A 17,640-nucleotide genomic window follows, 5' to 3' on the forward strand; every position below is an offset into this window, starting at 1 on the left:
CGGCGGGGGGGTTCTATGTGTACACTTAGATTTGTGAATGTGACATTTTGCCAAAAGATTAATAGTCAATGTTTCATTGGGCCTTGCCTTATTTCTGTTTAAGAGTCCAAATAGCACATCTCTCTAAAACATCTTAATTTTTTTCTCAATATTGTTAGCAATAAAGTTACATATATTGATCCAGAAGGTTTTGACAATGGGGCAGTGCCAAATTAAATGAGTAACTGTTTCAATATTTACAGAACAGAAAGTGCATTTCACATCAATGTCTCTTTTGAATCTTTTGACAATTTGATCATTGGTCCCAGCCAATCATGCTTTGTTGGGCGTAAGACAAGCGAGTGACGTTCTCAGAACAACAAGCATGATTGGCTGAATTTCTCGTCACACTGTGTCTGTATGACAAAAAGGTTAACCTGTTAGGTCTATTCGCAAACAGTAGGTACCTCCAGACCCCTACATTTGACTTATAAATTCCCACTTTTCATTTGTTTATGGGGGACACATTCACCACTAATCCACTAGGTATGACAATATTACCGCAGCAGTAGGCTTACTATTTTGGTTTAGATTGGTGTATGATAATGAAATGACAAAAGACAAGACACAACACGCTGGAAAGTTGAGGAGTCCATTATCCAGAGAAGTGCACACCCACTGCGCTGCTGGGAGACCAAGGGCTCAGTCTGCCTTACACATCTTACACATGTGATAGCACATAGACTGTATTGTATTATCAGTCCCCTTAGAGAGAAATCTCTCTGTCTTCTCCAAAATAGGAGTGATAATAACGGAGCGAAGAAACAGGATCAGCACCACCATCTGTGTTTTGATCATTATATTTATTAAAACAAGCTCCAAAAGTAAATAATGTTCTTCTTTACAGCAGATAATCATTTGTAGACATTAGGAAAAATAGAGTCAAAGTAACCTAGTTACGAAAACAAGTCCAAAGACCCAGAGACAAAGGTTGGTGTAAATAGTCCAGATAGTCAGACATCTTGTGGTGCCCCCTTTAGACTGGATCTGTGTTTCTTCTGTTCCATCTGGCCCATGACGCGGTACAGCTTTTTCCGTGCCTCCTTTTGTCTCCTCATCTTAGCCTCCTCCTGTTTTTCCTTCTGCTGCAGGAACTCTTTGTGTTTTCCATGTTGCACCATGTGGGCTTTCTTTCTCTTATGGTTGTGAACTGTGCTCAGAGCATGGAGCAGGGCTGCAACCTAAAGGAACCAGACAAAAACAAACATGAACTCATGTTTCTCTGCAGAGTTGTACAAAGTTATCCTATAGGAAAATATAGTGCACAAGAAAATTGCTGTTTTTTATTTTATTTTTTTTTAATAAAGATTCCTCAGCTGCAGGACCAAGAGTCCAGACTTTTCCCACCTTCCTCTCGTAGGGCTCTCTAATCACACTTGGGCGTTGCAGGTCTCTGGGTGTTTTTCCTTTGCATTGCTGCTGTTTGGGTTTGCTCTTGAAAGGCAGGGCCTTTTGCAGCTCCTTGGGAATGTGGAGGGGGTTGAAGTGCCTTTGAGCTCGAGTTACTGGCTGAAGGGAACACATGTCAGGACAAGACAGGAAAAAGGCTTTGTGTAATCATGTATAACGAATACTAGCTATAAATTGTACTTATTCAGTTTATCATTTGGTAGAATACCTGAATTCAGTAAAAATGGTTAAAGTTTATCATTATTTGAATCCATTACATCAGCTGGTAATAGGTAAACCAGATTGAGTCTACCTTGTACAAAGAATCCATGCTGGGTTTGCTGCGAATGCCCAGGTCATGTTTGAGCTGCCCCAGTGTCCTCATGCCCCCCCAACTGTCCTTCTGACCAACAGGCAGCAGCAGAGAGGTAACAGGGTTGTAGAGCTGAGGAACAGATACTGGATACCAGGAGCGCAGGAACACAATATCTGCATAATAGTCAAACACAGACAAGTATATAGATAAACAAAAATGACTCTTGAAGAAGACAATGGGCATCTTTCCAACCCCTACAATCAATCCCACATGAACTGATCCCAGTGTCACTCGGTCAAAGGTCAGTGGTTATGACACCAAAACAAATGTATACAGTTTGAGCTAAACTACAGCAAATGTTTATGGGCTTCATATAATTAAATATTACATAATTTTATTGTCCCTTTGTATGAATAAACTGAAGGAGAACAAACTAATTTCTTAGCTGCTGATTTGTTCTAACCCACATGATGAAGTAACATTCTGCTTCCACACCTATAGTTCCATGTCCAGTGTTCAAACTGACTTTGGACATGTATACTCTCACCTGCACTATCAGCATTTGTCAATTTGTTGAATAAGACTGTTCAGTACCACAAAGAAAGAGCTGACTTTAGATCTTTCTGTTTGGGTTAGGTTGAATTGAATTAGCCAATGCAACAGTCTCTAAAAACTTATTGAGCAGCTTCCTCATGTCTGTAGTACAGATAGTGCCAACATACTGAGCAATCAGCTCAAAATAGTGCTCACATCCCCGCAGCCATGAGGAGTGATGAAAAGTGGTGCTGCATATGCATTCAATGAATGATGCAGAAGAGATCAACAGTCCACACATTCATTCATTTTGTACCACTTACCCGTTTCCGGGTTGCGGAAACTCTTATTGGGCGGGAGGTGCAGGCAACCATATGTTGCCCATGACATGCATCTGAGTTTAACAGCCAACATTATTCATGTATCCAGTTGATAGATTTACCAATATTGACAGGAAGCAACACTATACAGCAGGCACTTACCACTCATGAGCAGGCGGTCTTCAAAGGTGGCTCTGTAGGATCCTGGTGGTGCAGACAATGCCTTCTTGATCTGCCCTCTAACCCCTGACACTGTTCGTACAGAAGCTCCTTCAAATTTGGCTACCTCCAGCACTGTGTTGAACATACCCTGTGAGCAGAGAAGTCATGAAGAGAGTATTAAATAGGTCTCCATCCTGTGTTAACCAATGCCATGCCATGGCTCTATCTTCATGTGACAGCTCTGCAAACCCAAAGGACTTTTCTCCTGAGAGGAAACAAACATGTAACCTTGACTGTGCTGCAGATTAGAGTCACACTAGGCTGTAGGCCCCTACCTTAACGAAGCATGTGTTCTTGAAGATTTTGTAGGGGTACCCAATGAGCTTGAGTTTTTTCATTACAATCACTGATTTATCAAGATCCAGGATCACACCTGTGGCTGCGATACGGAAGTTAGCCTGCAGAGAGAACACAGGAATTCAAGGTTAACCAAAAAAACAAAACAATAATAATTCAAACAGCAATAACGAGCGAAAGGTTGCGTTCACCTACTTCTGTACACACACTTCATATTTTGTTTGCATAAGTGCAAACAGTGCACTACAAATGCTTGGATGTTGCACTCAGTGCAGTCAAAATGTTAGATGGAATGATGGATGCTGTTTGCACTGAATGGTCACCATCTTCACTATATAGTGGAAGAGTCGAGACGCCTCCTGCCCTCCTACCTTAAATGCTTCTTGTTATAATAAATTGTCAACATACCAGTACATATTCAGCCAGCAAAAAGAGGTGGAAATGTTGACAGCGCATATGGTGCCATCATGTCCACACAGAATTTTTTTACAACAATTAATTGAAATTTGTGAATGGTCCGCTCAGTTGCAATCCGCTAAAAAGCAAAGATGAACCATTGCTGTCATTTCCGGTAACCGTGCAACAGCAGTAGTACTATTAATCCATTTTAGACAACACTAACCTGTCAGAATTAGTATACTTCCCATGTGAGCACATACTGTACACAGTGTGCTTTATAGAAATGTGCTGACAGAAGTCTGCAATTTGGAACACTGTATAAGACTCACTTTCATTCCTGCTACTGACTGCACTGCTAGGAACCCAGTGCCCTGAGGTGTGATAGGACCTTTAATGAGAGAAGAGAGAGAAACATTTATCATCAGGAGCGTGGAGCAGACTCGAACTTGAGACAAGTTGCAGAGCAAGAAATTCACCATTTGTTTTAGGAAGCCCGTTCTAATGAATCACAGGTCTTAAATTGACTCAAATCTGGTCTCTGATCCAGAAAAAACAACTTGAGATTTGGGGTCCCACCTGTCTGCTTCTCTCAGTGTGACTCTCTATGCCATGAATCATTGAATACTCATAGACCAGTTCACAAACCAAAATGAGCTCTGGATTGACTCTCATATGGTTCAAGTCTCCCTCAAAGGACTTAGTGTGTCCTATAATAATACTCCGTGGATATGTTCTGATGTGAAATATGGAATACTATGTACTATGCCTCTCATTATCGTTGTGTGATACTGCTAACACACACCAGCAGCCAGAGGCTACAGCTGTAGCTCACCCCAGATGGACGCTCCACAATGCATGTGTTGCGGCGTGTATTTAAGCAGGCGGTGGCGTCCATTGTGATCCTCAATGTGGTAGAGGGGGATGGTCTGGAAGCGCCTCCATCCCAAGGACAGGATGAGGGGGTCCCGTGTCTTTAGGATGCGTTCATACCAACGATGTTTTTTCAGTCGCATCTGACACAGAGACAGACAGACAGAGACAGACAGACACACAGACAGAGACAGATGATAGGGTAGTATGATTCCAGCAGTCGGAACACACAGTGTTCCTTGAAAGGATCCATGCGTCAGTAGCTACAAATCATTGCACATACCTGCAGGTATCCTATGTTGCCTTCACTAGAACCCAGACCTCCTATGATAATGGGGTAGTGGGGATCAAAGTTGATGACAAATTCACAGGGGACAGACGAAATTTCTAATCTGATGTACATTCCTGGCCGAAAGCCTTCGTACTGCACTCGGGTCTCATCATCCTCATCCTTAAACTCTGCCCTGTTCACCTGAGGACAGAAAGACAGCATATACAGACACTGAATCAACAACCCCAAGATCACAGTGACCACAAACTCGTCAAATGGCAGCGTAGTAGATGTAAATATGTAAAACAGTCTTGGACCTCGGCCTGCTTTTGCATCTCCTCCTTCAGGTCATCAAAGTAAGTAGCATCTCCATCGTCATACTCTGCATCAAACCGCTCCTTGAGTCTGCGCTTCTTCTCCAACCGCTTTTTCTTCTGCACCTCCTCAAGATCCACCTTTACAAGACTGTCCTCAGCATCATGAACTGCATCCTCCTCTCCACTATTCTCCTGGGAACAAGAAAATATATCAAACCGCTCACGAGACTAACCATATTAAAATATGATAGAAGTTGACAGCAACATTAAAGAGAGAAAAAAAAAAAAAAACACACAAACAAACTTGTTACTCCTCTGCAACTCTATCTGCATAACAACTTGTCAGGTATTTGAACATTAAACCCTGAAGCCCCTGACAGAAGGGCTAGGCCTCAGCCTCAGTTTGGGTCAGAGGGTAACAACTGCATTCAAGCTAACCAACCACTGACCACATTGAAGCTGACATAGACCAGTCCATACCAATACACAGTGAAAGAAAGCAGTGAGCGAATGTACCTCAGCCAGACCCTGGTGGACTTCACCCGTTTCCAAATCCTCAAACTCTCCAAACAGCTTCTCTGGACAAAGAATCATGAAACAACAAGGACTGAGGGCTTTAAACACAAAAACAATGCTCCGCTCCAACCCGCTTTAAAGGAAGGACTTCAACAACGCAACAGGTTCATTCTGCCCTAAACGACCACAGCAGTCATTCAGGTTGCACACACCACTGACGACCCACTTATTCTCAGTGAACCTTTCAAATATCAGCCCTCTTTTTTACCATCCTCCTTCAGTAATGCTGCTGCATCTTGGTCTTCCTCCCATTTCCCCGTCACAAAGCAGTCCCTGATGGAGCTTAACATCTGGAAGAATCAACACAGGGTGTAATGATAATGTCAAATTCTTTTCACATGAACACACAGAACAAGGTTAGAAATTATGTCACCTCCTCCAGGTCCCAGTTGTGAGAGGTGTCGGGGTTGAAACGGGAACAGTCTACATAGTTTGCTATGACTCTTTTCTTCTTTTGAGGATGACTGACACGAAACAGCCCCCCCAACTCCTCCTCCACCTCCTCAGAATCATCTGCCTCGACAACTGTAGAGACCAGATAGCAGGTTATTACATGTAGGTGTGCTGATTGCATCTCACCTCGTGCTACTGCTGCCTTAGTTTTCAGAGCAATAGCACTTCTTCCTCTTCTTACAGATCAGGACTCTACAGGAAGAAATGTGCAAACTGTGTTCATAGAACCACACCCTGAAGCTTGTGGGTACAGAGACAATTATACCTGAACCATAAACCAGTTTTCTCAAATTTGGAGCAGCTTCTTGTTGCCTTTGAAATGCTTCTGATGCTTTCTTATGCAGATTATCCTTCCACCTCAGAGCACCTAAGGACAGAGGAAAGAGAAAAAATGGTTCTTAAAGTGAAAACAGCTCAACCGTTACACAATGTATTCAATTCCTGCATTCCTCATTCAGAGGGTTCACTGTTTCAGTACATTTCACACGAGTAAAAAGTAAGATTAATCTCACCATGAAGGAGGAAGGAAGAATCACAAAAACTCCACCCACAGGGGTAAGTGGGGGAAATGCGCGTGTGCATGCATGCAAGTGTATGCGCGCACACACGCACACACACGCGCGCACACGCACACACACAGTATATAGCCATGTCTCCTGATGACACTGCTATAGACACCTTTTTAAAATGTATTTTAGACATAAAATCGTGGATGACAGCAAAATTTTTGCAACTAAACCAGGACTAAACAGAGGTGCTCATCATCAGTCCTGAAGCACACAGAGAGAAACTCCATTTTAAACTCTAAGCCCTTTTAACACATCTGAGCAGGTTAAAAACCTTGGTGTCATTTTAGATTCAAAACTAAGTTTTAATCCACATGTCAAAAACATAACCAAGACTGGTTTTTATCATCTTAAGAATATTGCCAGAGTGCAGCTGTTTTTAAATCGCAAGCCAACACAGAGACATTAATGCATGCTTTTATCACTTGTAGAATTGACTATGGTAACACTCTTCTCTCTGGTCTCTCAAGAAAACCACCGCCCCACTACAGCTACTGCAGAACTCAACTGCACGTGTCTTAACAAGGACCAGAGGGAGAGCCCGCATTACACCAATTTTAAAGTCTCTGCACTGGCTACCTGCTACCTAGCCATCTTTTAATAGTTTTTAAGACTCTTAATGGTCTCAGTCCCAGTTATTTACCTGATTTGCTTTTAACATATGAGCCCTCCAGAACTCTCAGGTCTTTGGACAGCGGCCTTTGGATTATTCCCAAAGTCAACAACTAAACATATGGTGAGGCCTCATTTTATCATTACGGCCCACACCTATGGAACAGACTGCCTGAAGACCTGAGGAGAGCAGAGAATATAGATGTTTTTAAACGCAAACTGAAGACCTACCTCTTTAGCCTGGCCTTTAGCTAAATCTTATTATTCTTAATCTACTTTACTTGTTTTTTATTATGTTTATTTATTTTAACTCTTAACTCCTTTAACCAACTCCTTCCTACTCTATTTTACTGCACTTATCGATTTTATCCATTCTTAACCAACTTTCTCATTTATTTTATTTACCTCTACTTGCTCTAGTGTTTTCCCCTACTGCAAACAATTGAGTGCAAGATAGTGTTTCCCCAATGCCTTTGATTTCCAATGTTTTAAAATTCTGAATGAATATGTGAATGTATATTTTCCTATTTTGGATCCTTGTTTCCTTGTTTTTATTATGTGAAGCACCTTAAGCTGCCACTAGCATGAAAAGTGCTATACAAATAAAGTTTGATTGATTGATTGATTGATTACATTATGACCACCTGCCTAAAATTGTGTTGGTCCCCTTTTGCAACCACAATCGCCTTGACCTGTAAAGGCATGGACCCCCCTGTACCCCTGAAGTTCTACAGTGGTATCTGCTACCAAGATGTAAGCAGCAGATCCTTTAATTCCTCTAAATTGCAAGGTGGGGCCTCCATGGATGCGACTTATTTGTCCAATGGTTGATTGGATTAAGATTTGGGGAATTTGGAGGCCAGGTCAACACCTCTACTTGTTGTGCTCCATTAATCATTCCCAAAGCGTTTTTGCTCTGTGGCATGGTGCATTATACTGTGTAAAGAGGCCACAGCCACTGGACTACTGTTTCCAAGAAAGGATGTAAATGGTCTGGAACAATGCTTAGATAGTTGTCAAAAGTAACATCCACATGGATGGTAGGACCCGAGGTTTCCCTGCAGAACATTTGCCAACACATCACACGACCTCTGCTGGCTTTCATTCTTCCCATAGTGCCTCTCCCGACTTGAATTCTTACCATAGTGCACCTAACCCTAACCCTCTATAGCAGCTCACTAAAGGGAGTACAACCCTCACGTTTCAGCAGCCCATTTATTTTATCTTCTCAAGGGACAACACTGCAGAAATTAAACTTGGATATAATTTAGAGTAGTGCCCATCTTATATAGCAGTGTATAGTTACTATCTGCTGAAAACTACTCAACATTCAGCCATTGCCTAAATAGCTGGCAACACAAGTGAGAACACCCCTAGTGATACCTGTACATGCCATTCAAAGATGCAAAGCCACCTGTGCTGTTGTTCATGTTAATTTTTTTTCACCTGCTTGACTAGACCATACAAATTTTTGTATCATGTATTAGACCTGATAAATTTGGTGCTTTTGGTACAATACTCTCATACTCGCCACTGGATGTTTAACATGACATAATTATTGGCAAAGAACTGTCTGAAGATGTGCAGAATAGAATTCTTTTCATTAAGATGGCCTAGGCCATCAGAAGAATGGCAACACCCTGAAACTGGATACAGCACTGTGACCTAGGTCATACAAGGGTTTTCCAAGACAGATTCCACTTGGAATATGGATTACATGGGGCAGCCAAAGAGTTTCATTCTTCAGCTGTGTCATATCAAGAAGTCTGTCTTTAAAAAAAAAAAAAGGAGGGAGGTCAGCCTGGATGGCATCCAGGATGCCTCCAAGATGGCAATTGCCTTGAAGGCGAAGTCATAGAATGGCAAAGTACATCTCCAGACCTGAACCCAACTAAGCAGCTGTGGAGCATCCTTAAATGGAAGGTGGAAGATCAAGATGTGTAAAATCCACCAGACCTGTGATGTCATCATGGAGGTGTGTAAGAGGATTCCAATAACAACCTGTGCAGTTCTGGTGAATTCCATGCCCAATTGAATTAATGCAGTACTGGATAACAGTGACGCACAAACAAAATATTGACACATTAGGCATAATTTGGACATGTTCACTGAAGTGTACTCATTTGGGTTGCTAGCTATTTAGACAATTATGGCTGTGTTTTCAGTGGATGATAAATCTATACTGCTAAGTTATATTCAAATTTCAGTTCAAAAGTGCTGGTCCTTGAGAAGATACAACATTGTGGCTGAAAGGTGAGGAGTGTACTCACACCTGTCAACCACTTTGGGACTTTAATGTTTGGGTAACCTAATCCTAACCCTAATCCTTTCAAAGAAAGGAAGTTGCATCATAAGTAAACAAGAAGATAGCATTAGGGTTAGTAATTCTTCAAGTGACTTCTTGAACAGCTGGTATGTAGATGCCATTTTTTTTATTTGTTCAGAGCTTTAAAAAAAAAAAAAGTTACTCTACCAATATATATTTTATTATGGCTGTTACAGTGACAATGTTACAATGACAGGAGTTGGTTTTGTGGTGCAGGATGATTCTCAGCCCGTAAATGTTGTCATACAACCAGACACCATCATTGGAACACCTATGGCCATGTATTTGGGCGGAAAGTAAAACTATACCTGATAAGATGTAATCAGTAAAAGGGTCATAGTTCTCTGATTCTTTCCATAGTTCTGAAATCAACTGAAAAAGCCTCTTGGATGAAGTGAAATTACTTCAAAAATCTACAACCAAGACAATCGTCCTAAAGGTGACTCTGAAGATGATAGTAATAAAGAACCTCAATCAAATGTTTGTTGAATGAATGTGTACAGCATGATTTTTATTTATTTATTTATTTATTTATTTTTTAAACAAAAGGAACTACAAACCCTCACTCAGGGAAGTTTGAACAAATGCTCACATCCCAGCTGGGTTCATTATCCTTATGTTCCTGAATTTTTGTTTTTTTAATGTTTGCATGTGTGTCTTTCGTTGCCGTAAGATATGGAACCTGGCTGACTTGTCATCACAGTTCCACAGCAGACATGCAATTTTGTACTCACCTGGTTCTCCTTCCACTGAAGCTTCAGCTGCAGCAACATCTTCCTCCGCTTCATCATCACTCTGATCTTCTTCCTCCACAGAAGAGTGCCCAGAGTCTCCTTCTCTTCCAGCTTCCTTCTTTTTGTCTTTCTCCTCCTCACTCATCTCCAAGTCGTCTTCACTGTCAGCAAAAGCCAACAGCTCAGTAGACATTTCCCATTCCTCACTCTGCTCGTCTAGCTTCTGTTTCTTTACTGGCGGTCTGCCATCTAAAGTACTCTTTTCTGTGCCTTCACACCCAGCTCTTGCCTTTCTGAGAAATGTGGAAAGGTGAGTCTGGTCCACATCCTCTTCCTCCTCCTGGTCAGTGTCTTCATCATCACTGGAACCGCTGTCTTCATCAAAATCCTCCTTCTCAGTGAAGATCACTGCCCTCCTCTCTCTTTGCGTGCTGGGATCCCAAATCCATTCCTCTCGGGGGCAATCCTTTTCTCTGACACAAGTAGTAGTATAACATTTATGAACTAGAACATTCACAGACTGGCAGCTCTAGAGTATTATTGTCTAGAACATTTAAAGAGGTTACATTATGGGTATAGAATATTTGGAGACCGGAACATTATGAGACTTGAACATTATGCACCTGGAACATTTAGAAATCAGGACATTTGGAGACTAAGGATCGACCGATACATCAGCCAGCCAATATTTGCGCTTTTTGCGTGTATCAGCATTGGCTGATGCACGGGTGCATTCGCCCATCTACTGTGGGGTTTTTTTTTTGTTTTGTTTTTCTGTCCTGATTAGCGCATTCATGCAGCCCTGTGTTGAGATGCTGGTTTACAACCTGCAGCTCTTAAACTGGGACTATTAAGAACCTTTAATGAGGGGTTGCTGGGTTGAAAAATACTCAGGTTCAGATTATTGACATTTCTTTTTATTTATTTTTTGTATTGCTGTTTACAAATTTTTGAGGAAGGTCATTTGCAAGACAAGAGCCTCATGCTGCTAGATGAAGTGCAATTTAAGCGTTCAAATGTTTCAGTGTTAAAATTGTTTCTATTGTTATATATTTAAATGTCCTTCACTGCTTGCTATGTAACTGTTAATATGTTAGCTTTGTTCTTAAATGTTTCGTTTTTTGGTTAAATTGAGACTGGTGTAACATTTGTTATCATTGTGTCATTTTTATCTTGTTAATGGAGGGAGAAAAAGCAATATCAGCTACAAGTATCGGCCAAAAAAATAAAATAAAAAAAATCTGCAGCACATATCGGACATCAGTTAAGGCTGATGTTTATAAAAAATAAATAAATAAATAAAATCGGTCAACCTTAAATAGAGACTAGAACTTGTCTTAATCATCAGCTAACACACTGAGCAGGATGATGAGACACATTCAGTCACATTAAGAGTGAACACCGTCTACGATATATATAAACTGAGCTAACTTTAGCTTCATTTGTAATTGTAGTAAAGAAAAAGGAGAGACAGGGGCTGAACGGTCTCTCACCTGCTCTGCTGGTCGAACACTAAGGGGTCCAGGGTGGTGGAGTTGCTAAAAAGAGACACTTTACTAGCAGCCATCTTTGCATCCAGAGTGGAGTGTGCATCGATAAGAGATTGGACCAGCTCTGTAGTGGGTTGCACTTCCTCCTATAGCACACAATGAAGAACACACAGTAGGCACAATTTATTTTAACTAAGGCTGTCAAAAGTATTCATTATTTTAAATCACAAATTTTCAGCAGCTAAGAGGATAATAGCATGTTTCATTACAAGTTTAAAGCTCTTCTCACAACTGTTTTCTAGGTCCATATTAATGATGTAAAGCAGTTCTCACTAACCTATCTTGATTGGGAATCAAATGAATGAAATTAACTTTATGAACTTACCTCTTTGATTTGATTTATTTCAAAAGTGTAGACCTAAAATAAGGTCTACTTCAAAAATATAGCTTGCTTTAAATGCAAAACCAATGCCAGAACCAAAATTATATTTTTTGGTAAAAATTACATAGTCCCACAAGGAGAACAAGTTTATACACAAAGCACACACACAAGCACACACACACACACACACACAAGCGCACACCTGCTGATTGACATGGTTAGCAGGGAGGTCGATGTATACAGCATCTTTGTCGTACACAACCCCCCCAACCCCTGCCATAGGTGCATACAGCAGGCGCTCCTTCTCGTTGAGTGCTCTCTTCTTCTGAGCATCTGGCAGAGGACATGGATCAGGCAGGAAGTTCACATCTGCGACCTGAAAGTCCCCAACACCTGCAGAGAACACAACATGTCTCACACTTCTCAGGAAAACACTGAAAGAACTACTGTAGACCAGGTTCTCCTACACCAACATGTGAACACCAACCCCTCCACTGGAAAAACATCTCTGCACACAAAAAAAGGGTAAGAAGCTAAGGTTGCACCTGGGACATGGACCTGGCCTTTATTTTTCAAATATGTCCCTCTCAAGTAGCCATAGAGCGACACAGTCCGGTCACACTTGGGGTCTGTCCTCAGCCTCTCAGGGTCAGTCAAATCCTCCATGCTGTGCAAGTGCAGAAAGGAAAACTGAGACAAGCGTTACACCAACAGATGGGTAGTAGAGTATAAACTGTCCCTCCCCCACTTACCGGTCAACCAACACGTAAGGATGGGAAGTCTGCCACACCAGAGGACGGAACTTCATGACAGAGATGAAACGACCCAGGTTCTTCACCTCCTGGCTCTGATATTCGTCATACACCATCCCAGACAAATAGAAGAGCTTGGCACCCTGGGATTTGAACACAACATACCTAGAACAACAACCACAAGTGTGGTGTGAATGAGCTCAGGGACAAGAGGGGCCCATGTTTACCTGGTAGACCTCAGTCCAGAAGCGATGTTTGAGGTTTTTCTTGGTCTTCCTCAAAGCCTTGTTGTTCTTGAAAGAGTCAAGATGTGTCAGCACGCCCATTATACGAGGAGAGCCGTGTACTTGACAGATGTTGAGAAACTCAAACGTCTCCATCTCAAAGCCAAAGCTGGCATCAATCAACATCAACACCTGGAGAGAGAAAACACAATAAGTCAACAAGTCATCAATGATACGTCCTCATCGTCATTTACTGTTTGAGATTAATTTGAGGCTGCTTCACATCTCCCTCATCACATATGAGAACTCACCAGGTCAGCTACTTTGGCAAGGTCAATCATAGTGTTTATGTCATTGTTACATTCCATGAAGGTGAGGCGGCGCTTCTTTCCTGAAGGAGAGAAGCAGGCGGTGAAGTTGTAGCAGTTCTTAAGTGTAAGGGAATATCTGGGAACGTGGAGCACTTTGATAAGAGGTTGCCAGAATGCTGACGAAACATCTACTACATTTGGTCTCTCTGGACATCACTACACACCTGAATTTTAAATCTAAGACTGTGGTGAATTTCTTTGGCACTGGTGCAAAGGAAGCTGAAGAGCGGCTTCACTAAGTGTACTGAAAAGGTGGATCACTCACCAGACACGATAGTCACTGGTCCACATACGTCCCCCAGCTTTTGCCGGGTGAAGTTTTTGATCAGGCAACGGATAAGGGTGCTCTTTCCAACCTTGGGGGGCCCGACAACTACAATCACAACTGGCGGAGGTTCTACAGGGGTTCGGTCCACAAGCGGGATGTGATGTTTTTTGGTCTTTATGTCCTGGGACCTGAAGTAAAATACAGACAAAATTAGTTAATTAAAAGGTCAGGTAAAAAGGTAATTTGGACTGGTCCTGATAGGGAAGTTATTTTTGATTTTATCAGTACTGTTGAATCATTTGTAATCTGTTGAGTATCATTCTGTTTCCTTGACTAATCATGTTTATGGTGAACTGATCTTGATCATTGTGGTAATTGATTAATTGGTTTGTAGGAGGTTTGTTTGTTGGGCATGTAGGAGAGGCATCAGCTGACCTGTGGAACATCTTGGCCATGCGGACAGCAGACTGCACTGCAAAGGCTCTGGGGTTGCGTTTGCGTTCATCCTCTTCTGTTGAGCCTCCCTGTTTTTTGAGCTTTTTCCTCTCTGCCTTTGGTCCACTGTGCTTCTGCTGATGTCTCTTCTGTTCCTTCACCTTTTTATCCATTCTGTCCACTGCAGCACAAAACAGGCAGCACATCATGCCACAGCAACAGTGGTTCCATGTTAATAAAGGCCTAAAACATACAAGCTTCTATGTCACTGTACAACACAACACAATGCTCTATAGTCTACTCATATGGGAAGCCTTATGGGAAGCTTGGGGGAAACTGAGGTTGAGGTGAAGGAAACTAAATCTGAGCTAGAAGAGAGCTGCGGGAGCTAAGGGTGAGATGGAGGTGAGCTGGTCTGAACCAGGCTCAGGGCAACTGGTTGGATTGAAAGAAAGAAAGAAAGAGAAAGGTAGAGTGGGAGAGAGAGTAGCAGAGGCAGTGAGAGCAAGCATGAAGGGGGGCTTGGTAGAGGGATGGAGAAAGAAAAAGAACAGGAGGAGAGAAGATGCCATGGAAAATACAAAGAAAACATATAGTGATTGCAACCTAGTAGTTATACATATGCACTAAGAAGCAAGCAGTAGTGTGTCATGATATCTAATGGTAACTCTTGCAGCAGCAGGTACTGAGCAGGAAAATGGAGCAGAGATGATTCAGCACCTGTAGTACAGTAACTGAAAGAGAGAGGACGAGAGGGACAGAACACAAAGAAGGCTTTGTCATAAAGGAAAGTTTAAGCCTGGTTTTAAACGCTGCGACAGAGTCCATGAATTTTGGCTCCGATTGCTCAATTATATTGGTTAAAAAAAAGACCCCCCCCCCAACTTAAAAAAAAAACAACAACAACAACATTGCTGCTAAGAGCTAATGGATGAATGGTTCCGCTGAGCTAAGACTGAGTTGTGGTGAAAAGGGATTGCCCTGAGGGGGAACTGACGGGGGAATCTTTTGGTGAGTTGGGGGTGAGCTAATTGTTCTGCTGCAGAATAGGGATGTCCAAGTCCAACTAAAATACTATCAGAACATCATTGGTAACTCAGCGACTTTTAATCGATCGCCCATTCCTCACACACTTGAGCATCCGACGTAATATACAGACAAGGCTGTTCGGGTCTTTAATTGAGCCAATAGGTCTACTAAGCTTCTCTATCCAAATCAATGCTGTGAACAGATACAGGTTATTTCTCTTGAACGATTCAGAAGCTGTTGATATCAACGCTGCTTGACCCTGGCTTTAAGCTTTACAAAGTTTAAAATGGCCGTGAAACGTCACATGTAAAGCACAAATATGAAAAGCAAAAGCCGTATTTTTCATATTAAGTAATACTGAGTAACACGTTATTTCCAGGTGTCGCTGAGAACAAGAGAAATAACAACTGGTCCCTTTGTAGAGACAAACAACCGTTAAATGATTCGAATTTTATCGAAGTTACTGATTAATCGGAAATCACTGGCCATTCCTGCTGCAGGAGAGCTGGACCAGGACAGTTCAGGTCAGGGCACTGGTTGTGTGCCCAAAAAGGGGGTCCAAGATCCAGGCTGCACTTGGTGCAAAGTCTCGAATAGACACAAAACAGCGTTCCCACAACACAAAAGCTACACACACGTACCTGCACATAGAGCCGATCGACTCCCGGTGACAATGTTGTCTTCACTTTTCACGTGTGTGAGCTAACCTCCGGCCCGGAAGTAACACGAGGAGTCACTTAATTGTAAACCGAGTGGAAACAAAACAATAAAAGGTTCCACTCCGTGATGTTAAGTTTACCATACGGGATGCATGCTATAAAGTGCATGTTTTATTTTTTTAATCATCTTATTCAATGCAACTTTATTTATAACACATAGCAAACAAGTACAATGACAAAGCGACTTCAACCATTATTTGCTGTTCATAGGACATAAGAACCAGAACAGGAAGTTTAGGTATGTTTAATACTACTTCCCGGTTTATCGGCCGCAAGTGAAGAGGCTTATGACAGACGTTTGTCTTACTTAAGATAGTTCAGAAATCTCCTTTTCTGATGTCATTATGCTTCTTTTTTCCAAATAAAAGTCAAATGTAGGTCTTTTTCTATCAAATTAGGAGTATGTTGAATATTAATTCAAATTGTGGCACTTTCAAATTATGTCAGGGCTCTTAGTAGCCATGTATTAGCTGGTGTCAACGCTTTGTGTATGGCCACAACTAGGAGCAGGAGAAAAATATCTTTCGTCCCACAATAACAAGGTCGCGGGTTCGGTTCTGGGTCCTTTCTGTGCGGAGTTTGCATGTTCTCCCCGTGTCTGCGTGGGTTTCCTCCCACAGTCCAAAGACGTGCATTTATAGGTTAACTGGCGATTCTGAATTGACCGTAGGTTTTAAATGCGAGTGTGAGTGGTTGTCCTCAGAGAGACAAGGATCTGACACGGACTAAACAGAAAAACAGGACTTAAATACAGTGACTAGACAAGACAAAAGTGAACCACATTAGGGCAGGGAAGGTCAATGTGAATTTCCCCATTGTGGGACAATAAAGGAAATCTAATCTAACCTAATCTAATAACTGGTCAGCTCCTTCTGTCAGGGGTAATACGGGTGGTGGTGGAATGAGGACCCAAATGCAGGAGCCACGAGAACCAAGTAGGTGTGAAAATAAATACATTAAATGCAAAGAAATAATAAATAACTCAGGTAAAGGGACAATGAACAAAACCAAAAACTAACACTCAATTAAAATAACTGAGACGAAGGGAAGACAGGTAGACAAGCACAGACACAAGAAGAGACAACAGGCAGGAGTCAGGTACCCAGGCAAGCAGACCAAACGACGACAAAAGTGAAACAACGTCAAAATGTGAACAAGCGACAAGGATCTGACACTGACTGAACAGAAAACAGGACTTAAATACAGTGACTAGGCAAGACAAAGGTGAACCACATTAGGGCAGGGAGGGCAATCAATACGAGGGAAACAGAACAAGAACAAGATTTTCAAAATAAGACAGGATGTGAACACAAACAAAACTCAATTCCTGACAGTCTTCACCATGGTATGCTGTGCTGCATGGGAATGCTCCAAAAACAGGGACAGGAGGAAAATGTGGATGGCTACTGCTAAGTACACAAGTCAATGGACTCACCGAAAGTGCGATTTTGGTAAGCGACGAAGCCGCTCCACTTGATGGAGGTTCATTGAGAGACGCAGATGAGCGATCACAAGCAGTGTGTGAGTCCATGAGACACCACACACACACACGTGCGCGCAGAAAGTTGTTATGCAGTGAAGAGATGATAAACATCCTGACAGTGGCTCTTCATCCTGCATGGATGAACATTATTACTGCCCTGACCCGACACCCTGAAGCGATTGCTGTTATCCAAGATTCATCCATACAGTCCTTCATACACCAACCATTAGCGGCAACTTTTTATTT

The 17,640-nt window shown here is 42.0% G+C and overlaps 1 protein-coding gene across 1 annotated transcript; it reads right to left on the minus strand.

Annotated features, from left to right (window-relative positions):
• Nucleotides 1–823: 823 nt before the first annotated feature.
• bms1 (BMS1 ribosome biogenesis factor) lies at nt 824–15,917 on the minus strand. The gene is made up of 23 exons (XM_029528519.1): nt 15,834–15,917; nt 14,164–14,344; nt 13,726–13,916; nt 13,401–13,480; nt 13,093–13,281; nt 12,866–13,008; nt 12,659–12,780; nt 12,316–12,506; nt 11,735–11,877; nt 10,242–10,714; nt 6,269–6,370; nt 5,924–6,075; nt 5,759–5,840; nt 5,491–5,552; nt 4,975–5,166; nt 4,670–4,858; nt 4,349–4,529; nt 3,846–3,904; nt 3,096–3,218; nt 2,761–2,908; nt 1,742–1,917; nt 1,387–1,548; nt 824–1,220 (listed from the first exon to the last, which is right to left on the minus strand). Exons 2-23 carry the CDS (start codon nt 14,334–14,336, stop codon nt 993–995), a joined length of 3,561 nt encoding a protein of 1,186 aa, XP_029384379.1. The 5' UTR covers nt 14,337–14,344; nt 15,834–15,917; the 3' UTR covers nt 824–992.
• Between the last annotated feature and the right edge of the window lie 1,723 nt (nt 15,918–17,640).

The sequence above is a fragment of the Echeneis naucrates genome, chromosome 19 (assembly GCF_900963305.1).
Source record: "Echeneis naucrates chromosome 19, fEcheNa1.1, whole genome shotgun sequence".
In the NCBI taxonomy this organism is placed as follows: Eukaryota; Metazoa; Chordata; class Actinopteri; order Carangiformes; family Echeneidae; genus Echeneis; species Echeneis naucrates.

Excerpts from the sequence above, each read along its gene's own strand:
- bms1 (XM_029528519.1), bottom strand. The coding sequence starts at position 14,336 with ATGGATAAAAAGGTGAAGGAACAGAAGAGACATCAGCAGAAGCACAGT. Across the intron at positions 10,715-11,734 it reads GTGTTCGACCAGCAGAGCAG|AGAAAAGGATTGCCCCCGAG; the intron begins GTGAGAGACCGT and ends TACTTGTGTCAG. Across the intron at positions 1,221-1,386 it reads GAGAGCCCTACGAGAGGAAG|GTTGCAGCCCTGCTCCATGC; the intron begins GTGGGAAAAGTC and ends TGGTTCCTTTAG.